The 22,685-nt window shown below is 34.2% G+C and overlaps 1 protein-coding gene across 1 annotated transcript in view; it reads left to right on the forward strand.

Annotated features, from left to right (window-relative positions):
• The window catches only part of TTN (titin), a 236,396-nt gene that overhangs the window by 92,089 nt on the left and 121,622 nt on the right, over positions 1-22,685 (forward strand). The window contains exons 118-147 of the mRNA XM_053947624.1: positions 392-469; positions 983-1,060; positions 1,545-1,628; positions 1,934-2,032; positions 3,202-3,279; positions 4,117-4,191; positions 4,349-4,423; positions 4,674-4,757; positions 5,056-5,118; positions 5,723-5,800; positions 6,506-6,622; positions 8,725-8,808; positions 9,007-9,348; positions 11,363-11,437; positions 11,665-11,739; positions 11,944-12,030; positions 12,547-12,627; positions 12,794-12,883; positions 13,101-13,184; positions 14,126-14,217; positions 14,443-14,524; positions 14,854-14,931; positions 15,150-15,233; positions 15,464-15,547; positions 15,774-16,106; positions 16,741-16,815; positions 17,743-17,826; positions 18,290-18,370; positions 19,797-19,880; positions 20,089-20,160. Coding sequence (XP_053803599.1) covers positions 392-469; positions 983-1,060; positions 1,545-1,628; positions 1,934-2,032; positions 3,202-3,279; positions 4,117-4,191; positions 4,349-4,423; positions 4,674-4,757; positions 5,056-5,118; positions 5,723-5,800; positions 6,506-6,622; positions 8,725-8,808; positions 9,007-9,348; positions 11,363-11,437; positions 11,665-11,739; positions 11,944-12,030; positions 12,547-12,627; positions 12,794-12,883; positions 13,101-13,184; positions 14,126-14,217; positions 14,443-14,524; positions 14,854-14,931; positions 15,150-15,233; positions 15,464-15,547; positions 15,774-16,106; positions 16,741-16,815; positions 17,743-17,826; positions 18,290-18,370; positions 19,797-19,880; positions 20,089-20,160 — 2,976 coding nt within the window. The remainder of the gene's footprint in view (positions 1-391; positions 470-982; positions 1,061-1,544; positions 1,629-1,933; positions 2,033-3,201; positions 3,280-4,116; positions 4,192-4,348; positions 4,424-4,673; positions 4,758-5,055; positions 5,119-5,722; positions 5,801-6,505; positions 6,623-8,724; positions 8,809-9,006; positions 9,349-11,362; positions 11,438-11,664; positions 11,740-11,943; positions 12,031-12,546; positions 12,628-12,793; positions 12,884-13,100; positions 13,185-14,125; positions 14,218-14,442; positions 14,525-14,853; positions 14,932-15,149; positions 15,234-15,463; positions 15,548-15,773; positions 16,107-16,740; positions 16,816-17,742; positions 17,827-18,289; positions 18,371-19,796; positions 19,881-20,088; positions 20,161-22,685) is intronic.

Below are 22,685 nucleotides of genomic sequence, written 5' to 3' on the forward strand. Positions count from 1 at the left end.
TTTCAGTTTTTCAATTGTTCTATGACTTACAGCTTGAATTTATCTCAGCTTAGGTCCTTTTCTTTCTTAACTATCTTGTGCTTATTATTTCTATGTAAGTTGTGTGGCTTTTTCAGGCAAGTGTAGAGTGTTTTTACTTCAAGAGAGTAAAATGAAAGGTATTAGTGCAGTGATTTTAACATAGGAGTTTTATACTGTATCATAATGTCTTTCCTGTACTGTCCACATTTGTCCCAAAAGCTCTACATTGTATTGTGTCGGTTGCAGTTGACACAGTTGTAGTGTCAGCTCCTTGTCCAAGCACTGTCTTCATTGTATAAAACAATCTTGGATTTTTCAAATCTGGATTAGTGTTCCAAAAACTAAAGATCTCTTACAATGTTTTCCAAAGTGCCTGAAGCCCCTAAGAAAGCTGTTCCAGAAAAGAAAGTTGCTGTTGCTAAAAAGGAGGTGGCTCCCCCAGCAAAAGGTACAGCATCTTTTGAATGTGGACTTTAACCAGTTCTGTGCTAATGTCCTCTTTTCCTAACTTCTCTTATACTCTCAATACATATGATAAATGTAATCTTTGTGTGTTATGTGTGAGTGTCTCATGTAAGGCATTCAAAAGCCTTAGATAGATTACCTAGATTAATTTTAATACCTTTAGAGTTTTTGAAGGGCTAGAAAAACTGTGCCTGAAGAAAAACAATGTGTTCTTTTCCCCAAAGGAGTATATTTGAGCATCCCATTCTTCTTAACTCATTCTTGAGTTAAGAAATCAGTCTTTAAGTATTTAATAGTCTTCAAGCAACTGGTTTGATTTTGTTTTTTATCAAACATATGTTGCTCTTGTCATAGATCTTTCTATGTTAATTAAGTGTATGAATGTGTTATGTGGTGTGTCTTGATACTCTTACAAATGGATTAAAGAAATCTGTAGTACTCCAATAAATCCTTGAAAATTAGAATTCAGTTATCTTATACTTTATGATTTTTTAAGTGCCGGAGGTTCCTAAGAAAGCTCCCCCAGAGAAAAAAGTTGCTGTTCCAAAAAGAGAGGAAGCTCCAACACCTAAAGGTACACTATAAAAAATAATGTTATTTTCTTATTATCTTAAGCATTTTGTTTATGTCAAATTTTCGGTTTGATTGCCAAGTTAATCTGGTTATACTGGTACTTCATCTATGTGAATGTGTATCATTTGTGTCAGTTTTGTGTGTAGGTGTGCTGTAGATTTATTCTTTAAAAACTTGCTAATTTAACCTGATTATATTATAATTAATATCTTTGAAGTGCCAGAAATACCAAAAAAACCAGCTCCAGAACTAAAAATGCTGTATGTTCCTAAAGTAGAACCTCCCCCTGAAAAAGGTACAATACAGTTCACTTTAATATCATTTATTGTAATCTTTAGAACATTGCATTTATCTCAATTTAGTCAACTGTCATGTTTGGTAAGCAGAACATATCCACGTGTAGTCATTCTCAACAACACATTTCTCTTGCATGATGCATGTGCCAGGTTTTACTTTAAATATTCTAAAAAAATACTTTTTTTAAGTGCCTGCAGTTCCTAAGAAACCTGTCCCTAAAGAAAAAGTATCTCCTGCTGTTCCTAAAAAAATTGAGGCTCCTCCAGCTAAAGGTATGCTTTCAAGTAGAATACAAGAATATGCTATTTCTTAGCTTCTGTCTCTAAGTTCTGTGCTGTTATTAGTCGTTGATTTGTGCTTCTCCTGTGAGTTCTGCTGTTCTGATTTACATAATCAATCGCTACAGTATGTTGTATCTCGTGTGCAATACTTACATAGTATTCTTTCTAAATATTGAATCTCTGTTATATTTTATGTACTCAGTACCCTTCTTTGGAAACCTAGATTTAGCATTTTGAAGCTATGTTTTCACAATGGAATTGGAAAAGCATACATTTAACATCATTATCTTTCAAAGTGCCTGAAGTTCAGAAGAAAGCCACTTTTGAAGAAAGAGTACTTATTACAGAAGAAAGAATATCTGTTGCCATTCCAGAGGAAATCCCATCCCCTGAAGGTACACTATAAGCAGACAATAGTGAGAAACTTGCACTATGTCTGCAAGTCTGTTGTTCTAATATCAAGATCAAAATACACCAAACATTTTTGATAGTTACCTTGCATAAGTTTTGTGTTGAACTGCAGGCAGTTAAAAGCCTCCTAAAGTGCCATTTACAATTTCAGTATTGGATGTCAGGATCCCACCACACTGACAGAAATGGAAATCTCTACTATTCTACTACTGAATACAATAATCTTCAGACGAGGGCCTCATCTGAAGATGCCTCATTTTGCAGTAGCAAATATGGATGTACTGCTTATTTTAGACTCCACAAATTAAGGCTGTAACCATCCATTTGTCATACTCACTACAAAACTCTCTGTAGCCCTGAAGATAAAATACTGCTTCCCTCTGCAGTGTTAGCTTCTCACCTGCTTTCAGTTCACATTCTCATGTTCAGGGAAGATTGAGATCAGTTGTGTTATGTTAGTATAATTCCACATAATATCTGCTTCGAGATAACTGAAATCAGAATTTTGTCTGTTTTTATGTCCCATTAATAACTACCCAGTCAAGAAAATTTGCACTTTCTTTTAAAAACCATTAATGAATTTTTAGAAGAAAATTCGGAACATGTCCATCTAAAATATGAACTTGCAAATACACATTCATATGGATACATGCAGTGTTAGTTTCTGTCTCCGGCAAATTAACCTTTTCTCCAGAACTAGTTGAGGTTTTTCCTGATACAGGCACATTTGTAGATGAATACATGCCAGTATTTCCTTTCAGTTCTTGACTTATCCATCTCATTTTTTCCTGTCCTCACTTTCATACAGTTGGATCAAGGAGAAACATCTAATTCTTTCACTCTTGTTCCCCCACTTCAGCTTTTGTGATGGGGAAATTTGGAGAGCTGAGGCATTCTAGTGAACTGACAGTTGACCAGTGAATGGTATTAGATACAAAAATACACAATAGAGAACCTGGGACATGGACAAACCACATAATTTATAACAAATCATACATATGCATACAGTGCACAGCACTTTCTGGATTGTATGCATATCTGTCATTGCCATACAGAACTTCTAATTTGACTTCATCTTCTTTATCCATTAATCCTTCCCTCTCTCCATCTATCCATCCTCCAAAAATACTAAAACTAATACTTTTCCTTAAAGAACCAACTGTTGAAGAATGGTCTGAAGAAGAAAGAGAGGAAGTATCTATTTCCATACACAGAGAAGAGATTTCTGAAGGTATGATAACAATTCAGGACTACTAGACAAAAGCAAAAAAGTAATTTTTGGTCTATACCTAATAGACAGTTTGGATTAATATCTGCTTTATTCATATGGAAAAAAATTAGTACTACATAAATATGTTTTATAACTTATAAATTTTAATTTTAATTTCTACAACTTCTATTACTTGCTTTTGAAAAGTGGAGTAATGTTTCAATACAGTGAAAATAATAAGTTATCTCTTTGATATTGAGATCTGTCAAGACTTCTTTCTGTTTACAAAAATCCTCTGTTGGAAGTTCCTCTTCCACCAGGTTGCTTGAATAAAGTAAATGTTCTTCCAAATACCATGATGCACTCGGGTTCCTCAGATAATTTCACTTTAAAATAACTATTGTTTCCACCTGGAAGTTTATTGGTGGTCACATAATACTGTGAAGGACAGTAACACTGACTGACAGTTTCTATGACTAGTGACACCACAGATTTTTCTAGGGACATCTTTAGTCAAGGAATTTTCTCAGTATTTGGGAAAGAAGGTTTCTCAAAATGGACAAATTTCAACATTAATGAGTTAGTGGACAGAGGAATGGAGCATTTTCAAATTCCATGCAAATACGAGATGAGAGCTCAGTCTCTTGGTTCCATTTAAGTCGCTTGGAGTCTTTCCATTGGCCTCAGTGGAAGCAGGATGGCTTGAATGTAGATTTTGTCATCCCAGAAGAGTCTGTTAATAAAGCACACTGTTTATTTTTGTCTTACAAATATTTTGTTGATTACCAAGGGCATAAAGACAGTAATATATGTGAATACTTAAACTTAAGTAATTTTATATTTTACTCTTTTAAAAAGTGACTGAAGAAGAGTCTTACTACATAGAGGAGACAGTAACTGTTCCAAAAAGAGAGGAAGCCCCACCCACAAAAGGTATAAGTTCATTTCACTACAACCTATGAGTTGTTTCATCATTCTCAACATTATGTTGCCACTACATGTTTATGTCAATTTTTGGCATTTTTGTATGTGTTTGTGCTATAGTGATACTATTCCTCTGTGTAAAACTATGTATTGTAATCTTTTAAAGTGCCTGAGAAGCACAGGAGAGTTGTCCCTGAGCCAAAAATCCCAGCTGCTCCTAAGGAAGCTCCAGGAGTTAAAGGTATAAAGCAGTTCCTCAACTGGTTGATGTGTCTTCAAAGGGATTATGTTTGTCTTACTGTCTTGCTTGTACATGTTGACATAGGTGGTGTCTTCTCACAGTGATGAATGCTGTCTCAAATTCCACCTTGCACTTTGAAAATTCTTGTTTGTGTTAACTCAGTAAAACACATTGCGTAGTAGGCAATTGCAAATATTATACTTTAACATTCTTTCCCATCTTCCTTCTCATCTTGCTCATTTTTCTAAAGTTCCTGAAGTTCATAAGAAAGCAGTTCCTAAAGAGAAAGTGCCTGTTCCTGTGTCTAAAAAAATGGTGGCTCCACCAGCAAAAGGTATATCAGTGTTTGTTCCTGTTGCAAAAAAAAAAAGCATTTTTTGCTGCATTCCATTTTTAACACATATGCCTTGGTTGGGGATTGTATTGTTGATAAAACATATATCTCTGGTATCAAATTTCTTCAACATTAAACATGGTTTTATGTCTGTTTGTCTACAATGACACTTGTGACCTGTGCTGTCTTGATGAGATTTATATGTTATTATGTGTTATTTATATGTTATTCCATCTTCTATCTTATACCTGTTGATGAAACCAAACAAATTTTCTAAAGTTACACAATCTTTTTTAAGAACCTGAAGAAGCATTGGTGCCCACTTTTGAGGCAGAATTTGAAGAACCTCCAACAACCAAAGGTAAACAGATTAGTGCCATGGAGATTTTTTAGTTACGTCTTGCAGTATTTGTGTTTAGGCAATTTACTTAAATGCAGTTTTGTTTGTTAGTATCTATAACCTTTGTAGGGATCTCCCCTTTCTTTTGACTCTACTCATTTGGGTGCTATGAATGTAAAGGATGTTCTTCAGCAGTGTCTTATTTTTGTTGCTGTTGAAGTTCACTTAGCACTTCTTTTAAACAATCAGAATAAGTAAAAGAAACATATATCTGCATTTCAAATATTGTAATTAAATATCCTTGCACATTATTTTTAAGTGACTGAAGTGCACAGGAAAATTATCACAGAAGAAAAAGTTGCAGTTGCTAAAAAAGAAGTGGCTCCACCAAAAAAAGGTATATAAATTTTCTGAGTTACTCTAGAGAAGTCTTGTCTGAGAATAGTGGTTTGTATTTATGTCTAGTTATCTAATACAGACTTTAATGTTCAGTGTTTGCTGTCTTTTTTTTTTTTTTACTTGAAGAAATGTCAAGTCTCTCATTTCTGTTTTGTCATCTGCTTATGTTTGTATACTGTGATTAATTTAACATCTATTACAACAAACTTTTTTTAAAAATTGCTAGCAGTGCCCAAGAAGCCTGTGCTAGAAGACAAAGTGCCTGTTCCAATTTCACAGAAAGTGGCAGCTCCACCAGCTAAAGGTATACAAGTCCTTTTGGAAGTAGAGATGGCTTTTAAATATCAGACATCCATGTGCATCATACTTACATTCTGCCTAGTTATTAAGATCTGTCTCTCCTGATTTGGTGATAAATGAAAAGGACCTTCATCTTTTCCCCTTCAATATACTGCTGAGTGTGACAGAGAATAGTCATGCACCTTCATTCTTTACATTTTTTAGCTACTATTTAATTTCATTAATCACTCTGGATGCTTAAATGCTTGCAAAGTTGAGTGACAACATTTTCTCAGTGAAAAAAAAATGAACACAAAAATTTAAAAAAAATCAATGTTTATAATATTGTCAATATTCAGTGAAGTGTTTCAAACTTACAAATATGTTCTCTGTTTCTGTGCTTTTCTTGTGTTTGATTTTGTTATGTGCCCTGTGTGTCTGATGTTCTGTGGTTTAATTGAGTTTCTGAAGAGTTTAGAGACAAAGTATTTACTGCTTACTTTCATCTTCATTCCATTTTACTTCATGATATGTGAATATTCTGTTCACTCTTTTTGTCTATATATCTATTACTCTAATATTAGATATAGTATTTTACTATATATTATTTGTATGTCTCATGTGATTGTTGTGTTTATTATACTTTCTTTTAAATAGTGTGCTATTTGCTCCTAATTGTTTGTCTGTAATTCTTTCATATGAATTTCAGAATGTGTGTGATTTCTTTTAGAAGCTAGCATTCTTACAATTACTATCTTTAAAGTGCCAGAAGCACAGAGGAAAACTGCCAGAGAAGAAAGAGTATCCATTGCTGTTCAAAAGAGAAAAGTGTCTCCACCACCAGAAGGTAGTTGTGCCCATGGGTTAATCTAAAAACAGATTGTGCTCATGTAAGACTACCAGAGCTTCAGGCCTATTGGTCTGGCATGTCTCTTGAGGTTCAAATTTAGAATTATAGAATAATTTAAGTTGCACAAGACATTAAGGTCATTGAGTCCAACCATTAACCTTAAACTACCAAGCCCATCACTATGATCCACTGTAATCCCAGAGGAACTTTTACAGAGTCTTTAAGAAATACTAGAGATATTTTTCCCAATTACTCTGGGTGTGGGTGGTGTCAGGAAATAATAGTTATTTTTTTAAGAAACTCCAAATGGGATATTTATTATTGTACATTACATTACACCAGAAAAAAAAAATTAATGTTAGACTCTGTCTTTAAAGTACCAACAGAAGAAGAACATTGGGCTATGTCAGAGGAAGTATCCGTTTCTCTCCACACAGAAAAGGAGATTTCATACACAGGTATGAAGACTAAAAAGATTCTGCACCCAAAGTTGCATCTTGTCAGCTAGTAAAAAAACCAGAGAGAGTAAAACAAAATTTCATGTCCTTTGCTACAGTTTATCACAAAAGTGAAGCTTGTAGAATAACACAGGACAGTATTTCATTCTCACAATAAAATACCATCTCTCGCTTAGTTCTTTCCCTTGGCTTACTGCTGTTAGCATCGTGGAAGCCAAATAATTTCACTGGGTCCTCCTTTTTAAATCTTGCCACTTGTCTGACCTTTGAGGGGAAACAAGAGACAGTCTTTGCTTTCATTTAAATTAACATGCTTTATTATTCTGAAAAGACAGACAGTCCTTTCCTGTTCTGTAAAAGCAACTCTTCACCTAAATCTGAAGGTTAAAGAAAAAATCATTAGCTCTACTGTTGCCTGCATGGCTGAGACACTTAACCCAATCCAATGTAATGGATCTGCCTGCTCAACAGTCCATAGCCTTTGAGGAAAATTTATTGCTCTTTTACTTTTGCAGACTATCAATTGATTTGTGAAAGATGACCCACAAGATGCCTCACACTCATTACTTTTAGATCTGATACTGTTTATAAATGGCATTATCATATTCATATCATGAAAGATTAAAACAGACAAAGCATGTAGTTAAATTATCTATTTAGTCTCCAAAGATGGGGGGACAAGCATACTATGAGTACGAAGAGTATGATGAAGGATGACCTTTGGTTCTCTGTAAGGCAGGTGTAATATGCCATCTGATCTGGAAAGAAAAGGGTCAAAGCAGAAAGACATTAAAGTTCTCCAATAGGGTACCAAACATTGGTGTTTTAGTTGGAGAAAACAAGAATCCAAATGAACCTGAGCTTTCTGAAAAGGGAACTCATGCATAATGCAGCATGCCTCAGAAGACAAGACCCACACACTTCTGTAAAAGAGAATATGGTGCTTAAACTAGCATTCTTTCCTGAGTAAGTCTTAAAAACTGAACATATCCACATCTTAGTCTTTTGGAGATACTCCTGCTTTTACAAGGAATGGCTCCTCGTCATGTCAGAACAAACAAGTCACTTCATAAAGTAATTGACAGAAGAGGAAAAACACCTTCCTCACAGAGCAAGTCATTCTTTTGCTTTTAATTAGACCAGAGCCCTTATCTATTGTTAGTCACTCTCAAAGTTTTTCTCCATGTGTTCCTTCACCTTCATCTAGAGTTTCCTACGCAAATCTTTCATTGTCAGTGAATGAGGACTCTTGATCTCTTCCTCAGGTAGTGCAAAGTGTCACTGCTCTGGAGAGGACAATGCTACAGAGAACAATGAGGCGTATTGATTTTGTAATTGGATGGCTTTGGATTCTGAGTTCTGCCCATCAGCAAACTTAACTTCACTGTTGGCAGCAGTGAATGAAGCGGGAATCATATCAGTTGCTTATATTGTTATCTTGAAAAGATTGCTGTTTCTTAATTGAAAAGAAGCATAATTACTTCCCTAGCTACATGTCCAGTGACAATAAGCACACTTGTCTTTTACATGTCAGCTGTGTGTTTGTAAGATATCTTTTTCTGTTTCTTGCCAAGAATACTTTTGCTTTTAAACAATTTACATATAAAAATCCTTAAATGTAATTGTACTGTATCTTTTAAGTGCCTGATGTACCAGAGAGGGCTATCATTGAAGAAAGAGTACCAATTTATCCTCCTAAAAAAATGGCAAGACCACCAGCCAAAGGTATACTGGATAGAGTATTCAAATATGGTGTAAATGTTTTTTGTGTCTTGTATGTTCCATGTACAGTGACTACTGATTTGTTTTCTATGGAATGTTCTTCCTTCAGTTAATTCTTAGTTGACAGTGCCTTGTGATCCTTATTATTAGTAAGATCTATGTGCTAAATTTTAAGGTTCTTTTAATTGGTATCTTTTTAAGTGCCTGAAGTACGCAAGACCATTGTCCGAAAAGAAAAAGCGTACGTTGAAGTTCCTCAGTATGAAGAGGAAGAAGAGATTCCAAGGTACGAGGAGGAAGATACCACCAGATATGAGAGGGAGGTAATCCGTTACAAGGAGGAAATTCGCCATTATGAAGAAGTTAGTCACTATGAGGAGGAAGTTCCTCAGTATGAAGAGGAAGAAGTTCCTCAGTATGAAGAGGAAGAAGCCGTCCATTATGAAGAAGAAGCTGCTTACTATGGAGAGGAAGTTGCTGAATATGAGGAGGAAGAGCCACAGGTTCCTCAGTATGAAGAAAAGGCTCCCCTACCAGCTAGAGGTATACTTGAACTTTAGGATTTGTGTGAGGAAAAGTAATACCTTTTCATTCTATGAAAGTACCAAACTTTTGTTTTAAAATGTTGCAGTGTGCTTTACAGTGTGTGTTTTTTAAGATGTTTATTGATTATTATATAGCACAGAAAACATGTGAAGCTGTATATCTACTCTTTACTACTAACTCCATAAATTCAAATTTTCCATGTCATATGTGTTCTTTCCTCTTTCATATGAACTCTGTATAACCCACTATGAAAATTTAACCAAGCTTAATTTCATCCTCATCTGGGGTCCAATTTTGCTATCAGACTGTGTTTGAAATGCTTAGAAATGCTTATGTAAAGTCTGCAATCATAGACAAAAAATATATTTATCTAAAAAATGTCTAGAGTACTTGAAAATAAGTGATTTAGGAACACAAGTCACACTGATTTTTTTTTCAAAAATCTTAGAAAGCCCTATGGTTGATGTTTATTTGCATCTTGAAAATAATAACATACTTTCTGAAAAAGAAAAATGCCCATATTTAAATAATCTTATTTACATAAAACATCCTAAGGTGTTTTCCTTAGGATGAATTTTTATGGTATGGTATACATTTTCTACACTGTTAGTACAGGATGAACATAGTATTCACTACTTAGGAGAACAAGGTCATGCCAAGATCTTGGTAATAAAGCCTTTCTGCATCATAATATAAAGATACAGATCATGTATATCCGATTTTCCAAAATTACATAATTATCTAAGAGTATAATTTCCATTCCTGATCCAAATCATTCCATAGTGTTTTTTTCCATCAAAGAAGTTCAAAATTTCTTTTGACTAATTAATAAATGTCGAAGTTCTATCTAACATTGTTTGCAGTAGAAATTTTGTCATAAACATGAGAAAAGATGAGGCTGTACACTGCAAAAGCCAGGTTAATCCTGAGCAAGAAGATTAGTGTTGGCTGAAATTTCCATTTAATCTCTCATGGTAGCTAAGTTTAATTCATATGTGCTCCAAACTTTCTTCAGTATGCTCAGACCCAGTGGAATTATTCTCCTGTCATTGTAAAATTTATATGGACATTTCTGAGGTTTGGAGAACAAACAAAAGTTTAGATACATTTTAGCTGAAATCTTTGCCACACTGCAGTTAAAGGAAAAGTCTGTTGATTTCAGAAGAGTAAAGGGATTTTTTAAAAAGCATTTAATTTACCCAACAAATTGTGGTATAAACTGCTGGGTGCTTAAAACGGACAGTTCTGTGCTTGAAGTAAGTCTGTTGATAAACTAGATATCCTTGCTTTTTTTGCATTTAGAAAGCTCTTGGAAATTTTTCAGGAAGAAAATGCCGCCAGCAATTTATATTTAATATATATAAAAGAATATGATCAGATGCCTGACAAGCATTGGAAACATGTTTTTAATAGCTGATTCAAAAAAGTGACTGAATATCTCTGACTTAATCTTCTGAAAAAAGGAAATCTTTCAAAAAAGCCATTGAAATTGGAAACATTTTTATTGATGGCCTCCATGGCTAAGCAGGGAGAATGGACATAATAGCAGCTAATATGATGTGTTTGTTATTTTATTTTTTTCTTAGTGACTAAACCCTTTTAAATCGTAGCTGGTTTTTTTTGAGTATGTGATGTTTGTTTGCATGAGTATGTATTTATGATGCTTGTTTGCATTTTATGTTCCTGTTGTTATGTCATACCTAAAACATTAATGGTATCTTTCAAGTGCCTGAGGTTCCCAAGAAACCTGTTCCAGAGGAAAAAATACCTATTCTGAAGAAAAAAGAACCTGCTCCAGCAAAAGGTATATATCATCTCTTTATGTTAGAAGACATCTTCTGAATATGTAATTCACATTATTTTTCAGATGCCTTAATTGCTTATTACTTTTTTCTGTTCTTTTTGGAGAGAGGTCTTCATATGAAATATTTGTGTTCCTGTCTTTTTTTGTTTCATTTCTGTTTTGAGTAGCTTATGGTTTATTTTTTTAACCAAAATCATGTTTTTGAAGTGCCCGAGGTGCCAAAGAAACCTGTACCTGAAAAGAAAGTCCAAGTGCCGAAGAAGGAAGCTCCTCCAGCTAAAGGTATATGCACTTGTCATTATCTGTGATCAGAAAGATCTTCTAGCATTCCTTTATCTTGTCACTTGTGTTAAAAACTAGGATAGAAAAATAATTGTTACTCTTAAGGACTGTGGTTCCTTTTGTTTGTGTTTAATTGTTTTAGTGTAACTGGTTTGTATGTCATGTATGTCGTTTTAGATTTTCATGCCAAGCTCAATATTTAATAATATCTTACTAAGTTCCAGAAGTGCCAAAGAAACCTGTGCCAGAAGAGAAGGTTCCTGTTCCTGTACCAAAAAAGAAGGATGTTCCACCAGCCAAAGGTATATGACTTGATATAGCTCTTGACTGAATGTTTTATGAAAAAATAATTTAAAAGTCAGTCTTTTTTCATACGTGATGTAGAGAGAAGAGTTTTCTATTCTTGACAGTTCTTCTTTGTCACCCAACTTTATTGATTCATATCAGTGTTCTTTACCTTATGGTGCAAAAATGAAATTCTTAAGCTGCAATAACATTTTTTCAAGTGCCTGAAGTACCAAAGAAACTTGTGCCAGAAGAGAAGGTACATGTCCCAGTGCCTAAAAAAGTGGAAGAGCCTCCACCAACCAAAGGTACGGCATTTTCTGATTCTACTGTGTGATTCTATTTTTTTTTCTTCATCTTTATAAGATTGTTACTGGCAGTAACAATCCCATTCTTCAGCCTAATATGTTTGAACCACTCCCTGAGCTGTTTGACACTCTTGTGTCTGTGTCTGTCAGTCATGGTGTCTATCCTTACTCTTCGCTTTGAAAATGTCTTTGTGTTTTGTATTGTCTCTGTCTTTTGGATCTTACATATCTAAATCTTTTAAAGGACTTGTTGCTTCAAAAACAGATGGTCCAAAAGAGAAAAAAATTACCTAAGCAGCCAGACTTCCCCCTTACCCTTACCACACCAGTTTGTAGTTCTGTAGTCCCTGTATCTTTGTAAGTTTACATCTGTGCATAAATCAATGCTAACTTTCATCACATGACTAAATTTTTTTCTATTTGTGTAGTTATCTTAATATCAGATATACAGTTATCTTTTTACTAGGTTTTATATTACATTGAAAATTAATTCCCTAAACAAAAATATCTTTAAAGTGCCTGAAGTGCCCAAGAAGGTTCCAGAAAAGGCAGTACCTGTCCCCGTACATAAAAAGCCAGAACCTCCACCAGCCAAAGGTATCGCTTCCTATAGCTGAACATGTGGATGATGCTTGTTCTTGGTTTTGTGCATTTGTTGTTAGAATTTAACTGCAGTGTCGTAGCAGTGTGTGACAAATGTACTTGCTTTAGCTTCTGTGTAAGTTGTGTCTAAGTTTTCTACAATTAAAAACTATCTTTAAAGTGCCAGAAATACCAAGACGTCCCAGTGAAGAGGTACCTATTTTTGTTCCTGAAGAAGAAGAGGAAAAGTTTCCAGAGATGACAGCAAGAGGTACAGCATTGATTCTTGAAGATTATGAGAGCTTTGTTCAATTCATTAATAGATCTTCATCTCCAGTGATTGTTTTAAGCTTGGTATAAACCTCAATTAACCTTCTGAGAGGAGTTTTCTTCTTCTTTCTGATCTTTGTGACTTTGTTCTGTAGTTTCAGTAGTTTTGATGCTCTAAAAGCAATTACTAATTTCTTATCAAAACAATATCTTTGAAGTGCCAGAGGTGCGCAAGAGAGCTGTCCCAGAAGAAAAAGTACCTGTTGCAGTTCCTAAAGCAAAGAAAATTCCACCAGCTAAAGGTATATCACATCGTGATGTATGCAGATAACTCCTCTCCCTCTAATTTTCATATTTCAGTGGAACTTAATTTTAACATTCAATTTATATTCATGTGAATTCAGGTCCTTGGTTATAGCACCCTGCTGCTTCCCTGCAGTGAGCAGTGCTAGGGCTCAGACAGGGCTTGTCTATTTTGTTATTGACTGCAGCTAGCTGAGAATCACACCTTGAATTATCTGCTTTTTTCCACTTTAAGTGATTACTGTGAATGAAATAATTCCTTGTGATATTATCATCCAGAAATAATTTAAAAATTAATTTAAATTTTCTTTAAACAAAATAGCTGAAATTAAATTTTATGGCCCTTTACCTGGAAATTCTTCAATTTGGGGAGATCACTCTTATATGTATCTTGAGAATAAGCTGGATTCTCAAGGGTTTTAGCTAAACGTATACAGAAATAACATCAATTTACAACTGATCATACTAATAACCAGATCCTATACCCTAAATGTGAAATTCGAAGTGGAGGTAGACTATTGCAAAGGCCACTGTTGGATGCCAAGAAGATTCTACCTCAGCAGCTGAGTAATTTAGAAAAAAAAAAAAAAAAAAAGAAAAGAAAAAAAAAAGAAAAGAAAAGACACTGAAAGGTTTTTATGTTAAAAACCTTAATGCTAGTAATCTTCTTTAACTCTAGTTTGTAGCATATCTTGCTAATATTTTCTGCTTGCAATGACACTGTGAAATTAAAAATTAGGCAAAAGTGCTAGTCCTCTTTTAATCCTTGTAACCCAATTACACATTGCTGTTTTCAGGGAGTAACAAACACCCACTAGTTTCCCCTATTTTTTTTTTCTATTTCTATTGTCACTTTAAAATTGGTGTCTTTGTGTTTTATGTTATGGATTTTTCTTTGTGATGTTGTGAAAGTAAAGTTCTTAAAACAATATCTTCAAAGTGCCTGAGGTTGCAAAGAAAGTTGTGTCCGAGGAAAAGGTTCCCATTTTTGTTCCTGAAGAAGAAGAAGAGGAATTTATTCCACAGGAAATTGTACCAGAAAAAGGTACATGATCTTTTCTTGCAAGTCACTCATGACATCTTTTGTGTTCATTAAAATTCATCTCTATTTCTTGTTCTAAGTTTTATGTAACTCTTGTATATGTTTTGAGGAAGTTTGTGGTCTCGTTCTATGTTTTTATCTCGTTTCTATGTTCACACTTCTACTGTTTAAAAAGCAATTTTAACATGTGTTTGCAAAATAATATCTTTAAAGAGCCAGAGATTCCTAAGAAACCTGTCGCAAAGGAAAAAACACCTGTACCTCCACCTGAGAAACTGGAATTTCCTCCAGCAAAAGGTGCATAAGTTAACAATGTGTTGGTATTCTCATTCTGTGTCTCTGTTTAGTTTGTTTGTTATTTATGTTAGCTTTGTGTCCCTGCTGCATTTCTATATTGATATCTCAGAGTGCCTGTCAAATTCCTAGTATAAAACAAGCTCTGAAACTATTTGAGTTGCTCAAGAAGCCTGCCCATGGGTGTAAAGTGTCTTTTGTTTAAATTTCTGTTTCATCTTTTAAAAATATATTCTGCAGATCAGTTCTTATTATGTCTCTTTGTACATGTTTTCTGTTCTCTTTCTCATACTACTGGTGGATGACATTCTTAAAATAAAATGTCTTTAAAGTTCCTGAGATGCCGAAGAAACCCATTCCTGAAGTGAAAGAACCTGTTCCTAAAAAGGTGCCAGCTCCATCAGCCAAAGGTACTGCAGATTGTAAATGCTGTTATGGTTAACTGATAAAATTCTTGATCCAATTTGAGTTTAGCAAGGGACACTTTAGTGTTTCTGTCCTGTATTGTATTTGTCACTATACTATTTGTTTGTTTGTATGTTTCTGCTTCGTTGTTCATAAACTTCTGGCTTTGTGTCCATTTAAAATTTGTGCAAAAGTACACTGAAGTTAGGTTTTATCTTTGAAGTACCCAAGATGCCTAAGAAGGTTGCTCCTGAAGAGAAGGTGCTGGTTGCTCCTGCTGAAAAAGTGGAGGTTCCAGCTGCAAAAGGTATATATACTCCTTATAATTAATATTTATGCTAGGAATACCCTTGACTTTCTTCTTTCTAACTTTTGTCTCTGTTGTACAAGATCTTTGTCTGAATTTATGTTAAAACTCTTCATTTTCAATGTTGTGTTGTTGAACCATAAATCTTTGTTTCTTGTGCTTTTTTACTTACACTGCTCTATGGTGATTTGTTGTTTTTAAATTTCTAAACAAATTCTGTATCTTTTAAGTCACGGAGGTGCGTAAAAGAGCTGTGGCAGAAGAGAAAGTGCAAGCTGTTGTGCCCAAACCCAAAGAACCCACACCAACCAAAGGTACAGATATATTTCCTCTTATTTTTCCCAAAGATTTTTTTTGCTGCTCATTCTAAAATCTTTTATAATAGATATATTTTTTCAGAAGCATAGTTTTATAATTTAGTGTAACTTATGCTTGAGGTTGTCATGCACATTCTCTGTTCTTTGTCAATTATCTTGGCTTAACTGTAAAAAAAAAAATTTAAATAAATGTCAGGTAGTAACAATAATACTGTTTCTAAAGTGCCCGAAGTACCCAAGAAACTTGTACAGAAAGAAAGAGTCCCTGCTCCTGCACCTGTAGTGGAGAAGTATGAGTATGCCTATGAAGAATATGAGAAGTATGAGACATATGAAAGCATTGAAGAGTTTGAGAAGATTCAGGAAGCTGAAGAAATTGAAGCATATGAGGAACCTGAAGAACCTGAGGGATATAAGGAAATTCTGGAACAGGAATACGAGGCAGAGGCGGAGGAGAAAGATGTCTATGAAGAGTATGAGTTTAAGGAGAAGGAAGAGATCTATGAGAAATATGAGGAGGTATATGAGGAGGCTTATGAGACCAAACCAGCTATAGGTAAATCAAGTCATGACTTCTTTGTTCTTACAGTGTGTTGAGTTTTCATTTGCTGCTTAAGCCTCCTATGGGTGTTTACTTATATTATGCCTTGTTTGTAGTCCTATGTGTTTGTAGTCCTATGTTGCTGGTAATGATAAATCCATTCAAAGTTTGTCTCTATCCTAGTCCTTCCTAAGGAATTCCCTTCCCTGTAAAATGGGAGGGTTCCCGATCTGACTGTCCAAGAGTGAACTAGCAGATATATAACACAAGCAGAGAAAATGTTAATCTTCTGATGTAATTCAGCTTCAGCCTGAATTACTTTTTATGCATTAATATTTAATTGTTTTGTCCAGTTCAGCTCCTTTGAGTTACAAAGATATTAGGACTCATGTAGAACCTTCTTTCCCATCATTTAAATTTATGATTATAGGATCCCTCACACCAAACAGAAAGTGCATCTACAATGTACCAAATAGATGTACACTGATATTTCTTATTTCATTACTCAAGAATTCTGAGATGACTGCTCCCTTTTTTCTGCATGAATTATGAGATGGTTCCTCTACAAATGAGTGATTGCTCTGCTTACTGTCTTTATATCTGTTTCTTCATAAATAACTTATAATCCATAATGAAATATTTTTTAAAGTGCCTGAGTTGCCCAAAAGACCTCTGCCGGAAGAAAAAGTACCTGCTCTTAAAAGAGAAGCTCCACCAGCTAAAGGTACATCATCCATCAGATAAATTTGAAAACACAGCCTTCTGCACGAATCTCCGAATCCCCAAATCCAGTACTTTACCTATTCTGATTTGACTGCTAAATTCTTAGCTTTCTTTCACAGTAGTGTTAAAGACAGGTTACTAAAAAAATTTTTCTTTAACAAAACAAAAATCCAACAAATTACCTCCTGGAGACAAAGGGAATGAAGTTAGTACCTTAATTTAAGTTTTGCCATCACAATGTAAGTTATATTTTAAAGCTAATGGTTAAAACTCTAGTTTCCTGCAGAATCCTAGAAACCTAGAACTTTTTTTAAAACCTAGTGATGTGCTGGAGTGTGTGCTACTTAATAGGTATTCTCTGTACCATAAAGCGTAAGTTTCATAAAGCGTGTCATGAATAGCAATTGTCAGCGAGTGCTAGAGAAGTTACTGCACTAGTTCAGAGTTCTGTAATTTTCTCTTCATAGCGCTCAATTTGCCAGGAATTCATTGCGTGCTTTTATAGTTATTCCTCATATGAATTGTCAGAATGAAATCAGTAGGAAAAGGTGGACCAGTTTGCTTGCTTGCTTTTACAGAAAAGCTTGGAGTTAGTTGATAGGAAATTGCAACCTTACCATACTCCCAGCTCCCATTAATTAGAACTATAGTACATGAAACCTAATTGTTAAGGCTTATCCCTATTCAAAATTTATCCAACAACAGCAGTGTTTTTCTTTCACTGAATACTGAAACTCTAACTTCATTAATCCAACCAAAATAATCCAGATAGATGGCCTCTTCTATAACATGTATTTATGTATTTGATAAATATTTTTGTGTTTTGCTGTTTTCTGACTCTTTGCATTGTTTGTTTTTTGTTTAACTTCATTCTTACATAATACTCATACTGCAATTGTTCTTAAAACAACTACCAATGTCTTTAAAGTGCCAGCAGTGCCGAAGAAACCTGTTCCAAAAGAGAAAGTACCACCTGCTATTCCTAAGAAGGAAATGCCTCCGCCAGCTAAAGGTATACTTCCTCTTCATTGTCCTTGTGAAACATGAACTCTAATTTCAGTCTTTTGTCCTCATTGTTTGTTGAGAAACATGTGCATGTTTTATGTCCCCACGGTGGGTTTTTCTTCATGTTTGTCAGTGAACCTTTTCATGTTTGTCAGTGAGTCTTTTTTGCCTGTTGGTTTCAAGTTATTTGTTGAAAACATGTTAGAGTCACTTTAAAAATGTGCGTCCTGTCATTAACTTGCACATGAAAAAAAGGTCAGAAAGAAATAATATCTTTATTTCTTCTGGAATCTTTCAATAATGTATTTTTAACATTCTTCTGTCTAATCTTCAAAATTAACATAAATGTTCTTTCAGGAAGGATTTAATTCTTTGATGTTTCAAGAATCTTACTTGCTAGATTTGCTCTTCTTCTTTGTAACTTCTTTCAAGTAGCTTTGAAAGACATAAAAGTAAATTATATCTTAAAGGGCCAGATGATTTCAAAAGACCTGTCCCTGAAGAAAAGAAACCTACACATACACCTGAAATAGAAATTCCACCAGCGAAAGGTAAAGGAGCTTTTGATATGAGATTTTATGGAAAGGAAATATTTGTGCCATTTTCCCCAGCTAACATCATTAAAAATTGTCATGGTCTTTACACCACTGCAAGAGTACCCAGTCTCTCTAAGTGGAGATGGAAATATCAGAGATAAATCTCAAACTCTGGGGCAAACATTTCAGATATGTGCTCGACAGTAAATTATGAATGAAAACATGCTGAGGAGGTATTCCTATTTACAACACCAATATGCAAAGCTTCAGTGCTTTTCTGTTTATAATATAGTTGTGAATTTAGTTTAAACTGGGGTTTTGATACCAATACACAGGTCATGATATTGGTGAAGAAGTAATAGGACAAGAGCCAGTAAGTTAAAGCTATTAAAGCTGTTACACCAACCAGAAGAAGAGCATGACAATGCAGCAAGGAAAGCAAATTTGCATTATGTTTCAGCTTTCTCTTTGAGAGCTGAAACCATAAATTTCTTCACATAGTTCATTGTTCCAGGAAGGCGGTTCTAGACCTGTACCATATTTAATTCTTGAGAAGCTTCCACGGCCTCAAAATGACTTAGTTTTCTGGGTTTATTTCTGTTTGGGATATTAAAAATTGAAAATTACTTTGAAGTTACTAAAAAAAAGCTAATGTCTTTGAAGTTCCTGAGTTTCATAAGAGAGCTGTCCTTGAAGAGAAAGTACCCACCATTATCCCTAGAGAAGAGGAACCTCCTTTTTATGAAGGTACATCAATGACTCATCTACCAAATAGTAAATTGAAGAGAATATATCAAGTCATGCTCTATATTATTCTGTAAAATATGAGCTATTTTTAATTAATTTTTAAAACTATTTAGAAGAAGCTTATATCCATATCTTTTAGACCAACTATATCCACAAATTTAGATATAATTCAGCATTTTAAAAACTTCAAATTTAAAACCTTACACTAAATGTAAAAATAGAATTTAGTGTTTTTAAAATGCTATATTTTTTCCCTCTAATAATGTGAAAAAAGATACATAAATAAGAGAAGAACTAAATTTCTGATTCAGGAAGCACTTGAGTCACACTGAAGCAAAGAAATGAACTTAAGTAGACAGTGGTTTAAGAGCCATCCTGAGCAACACTTAATTTTTGAAATGCAAAGGAGATAGTCAACTCCAAATGAAGACATACAAAATTCAGTTACAAATTCTATCTAATACACAGAACTAAGATACTAGAAAATAAAATTAAATACTTCTGTAATATTTAATTAATTGGGAATGGTAACTTCTAGCAGTAGTAAGTCAATGATCGGGATGAATAATATTTAAATAACTTATGTTCAAACAGCTCTTTGTCCATATGCATTTCTGTATGCTTTTATTTTGTCTTTCTACTCCTGTCTTGTAACTAATATTAAAATATGCAAAATAAACTAATATCTTTAAAGAACCTGAAGGTTATGGAGAAGTTCGAACAGAAGAAAAGATACCTTTTATTACTCCTAGTGAACCAGAAGCTCCAGCAGCTAAAGGTAAACCAACTCTTCAAGTAATCTGTAAAGAAACACATTCCTACAAATTATTCATCTTCATCAGTCCATCTCTGTGCTAATCTGTTATTTAATGTTTTCATTCTAACGTTTCCTTAGATGCTATGTGTCTGTCATTGCTTCTTTGCTACTTACACTTTGTGTATTATAATGTTCTTTAAGAAATGTAATATCTTTGAAATATCTGCAGTGACAAAGAAAACTGTCCCACTTAAGAAAATACCTGTTGCTGTACCTACAGAAGAAGCTCCTCCAGCTAAAGGTACATTACTTCCAAATTAACCCTCTCTAACCTCTTATGAAAGTGACATACCAAGTGAGAAACCCAGCTTCCTTGTTTTCATTAAACAACACAACCAGATGCTAGAGACACTTTACAGTTGGGTTGTTTTTTTTTTAATTTGTTTTCTATAAGCAGTTGCTTAAACAGATTGATACATTCTTCTTCAAGAATTTAAAATTTAGGAAGACTAGATTAGACACAGAAATTTAGTAGGCAGGAGATTCAGGGATTAGTCTTAGATTTTTTTTACTTCATGTCTCATGTTCTATTTCTCAAAATACTTTCTCTGACAATATATTGGAAAAAATCTAAAAGGTTGTGAGAGAAGCTTATTTGCAAAAGAACTCTTTGTAGTCATATCAAGGGCTTAAAGAAAGTCAAGATTAAGGTACAACTTTAAATCAGGACAAAATAGAAAGCCACAAAATTTTTAATAGAAACATAATTTTGTTACATGATTCTAGAATTGAAGAGCTCTATACATGATGGAAGCCTAAAAATTAGTTAATTGAACTGGATTTTTGCCTTGCTTTTATGGGTAATTTTTGAATTTCAAAAAAAAAAACCCCTTTTTAGTGCCAAAAGTCCTTAAACACACACATACACATGCACACAAAAACATCCCACCAACAAACAAACAAAACCAGGAAAACCAAACAAAAACCCAAACATAAAAAAAACCCCTACTACCTTTTCAGAGAAGAGCATATTCAGAACCATAAATACTAGGAGTTAGAAAAGTAACAGACTCCAGAAGGTGAAGTTGGTAAATTTTATTCACACCTCAATACCATGTATTTTTTCTATTGTTCTAGTAGATTTAATTTTTTTTTACAAAACTGTAATACTTATTTCATAATGCAAATTTCTAAAATAAACCAATATTTTTAAGTTCCTGAAGTACGAAAGAAAGCTGTCCACAAAGAAAAAATACCTCCTGCTGTACCTAAAGAAGAACCTTCACACTTTACAGGTATAAGAAATTTTAAGTATTATTTGAAGGATAAAAAATGTTTTCGTATATAAATTATTTTGAGAGTATTCTGTTTATCATGAACTAGAGTTTAGTTGACAGCTTTGGTTACTTGCAACAGTAAAAAGTAATTAAAAAATTATCACCTGTAGTTGTTCTTAAAATAAAGTGCCACTTGATATCAGTCCAAAGGGGAAAAAATAAAGAAAAAGTGACAGAACCTAGATAGACAAAGCCTATCTCTGCACTCAAGGTAGTAGCTCAATTTAGGACACATCACACATCTTTCTTCTGACAAACTGCAGAGGTCAGGGCAGGGCAGGATGTGAGGGGTTTTTCATCCCTTGTTTGAAAGCATCCTAATTTTGCACATGGATATAAAATAGACCTGTATGTCTTCAGAGGAGCTTGAATATTTGATTATACACGTTGTCTGGTTTTCTGAAGATTTTCTAAGTTAATTTAAATGTTTAAACTAATATCTTTCAAGTACATGAAGTTTATGAGGAGATTCACGTAGAAGAAGAAATTTCTACTGTTCATAGGAAAGAGGCGGCTCCACCATCTAGAGGTATATGACTTCTTCATCACCTCTTCCTACAATTTTCTAAGTCTTGAACTCCAGGAAAATTAAATTATTCATGTTTGTGTTTTAGTTCTTGTTCAGCATAATTAATATTTGTATTCATTCTTTCAGTACCTTACTTGTATGAAAAATTTGAGATTTTTCCTGACTTTCTCTGATTAAATTGAACTAATATCTTTAAAGTGCCTGCAGCCATTAGGAAACCTGTTCCAGAAGAAAAAGTACCTATTGCTATGCCTAAAAAACCAGAACCTACTCCATCTAAAAGACCAGAATCTCCACCATCTAAAGGTACTTTGAGAGCCTGGTAGAACAGAGGTCTTCCACTGATAAACATCTTCACTTTTTTACTATTTCTTACATAGTTTCTGATTTAATAGTTCATGGTCCACATGTCAGATTTGTGGTGTTTATGTTGTATATGTCCCATTTTCTGTTTCTTAAGTTGTGTTTAAGTCATAAAACCAAAATCAGTAAATAGCTTTCAAGTGTTTGAATTGCCTAAAAGAAGTGTTCCTGAAGAAAAACTCTGCCTAAAAAAGCCAGAAGCTGCCAAAGGTATAGGTCAGCATATCCTTTCATTCTTTTTCTACAAGTTTCTTTTTTCCCTTGTACTGTTGCTGCCAAAGCATTAAAAATTAGTTGAGTTGATCTAGTTTATTCCACCCAAGAATAACCCCGAAGTTGTATCAAAAGCCAGTAAAAGGGACTAGAAATAAGGAAAGCTCCAGCCATGTTAATATGCAGTGAGATTTACAGAACGTTTTCACTCTATGGGTACAGCCTCAGAAATTTGATCATACACTAGGAAGAAGTACATCCTATCCCTCTGTTTCACATTGCTCATGTCAATTGATTTCATTTTGAATGGAAATAGAATTTGCACAGAACCCAGCTGTTACAATTCATTCAGATGTTTTTAAAGTCTGTCTGAACTAGAAGTTT

This window comes from Vidua chalybeata, chromosome 7, assembly GCF_026979565.1.
Source record: "Vidua chalybeata isolate OUT-0048 chromosome 7, bVidCha1 merged haplotype, whole genome shotgun sequence".
Classification (NCBI taxonomy): Eukaryota; Metazoa; Chordata; class Aves; order Passeriformes; family Viduidae; genus Vidua; species Vidua chalybeata.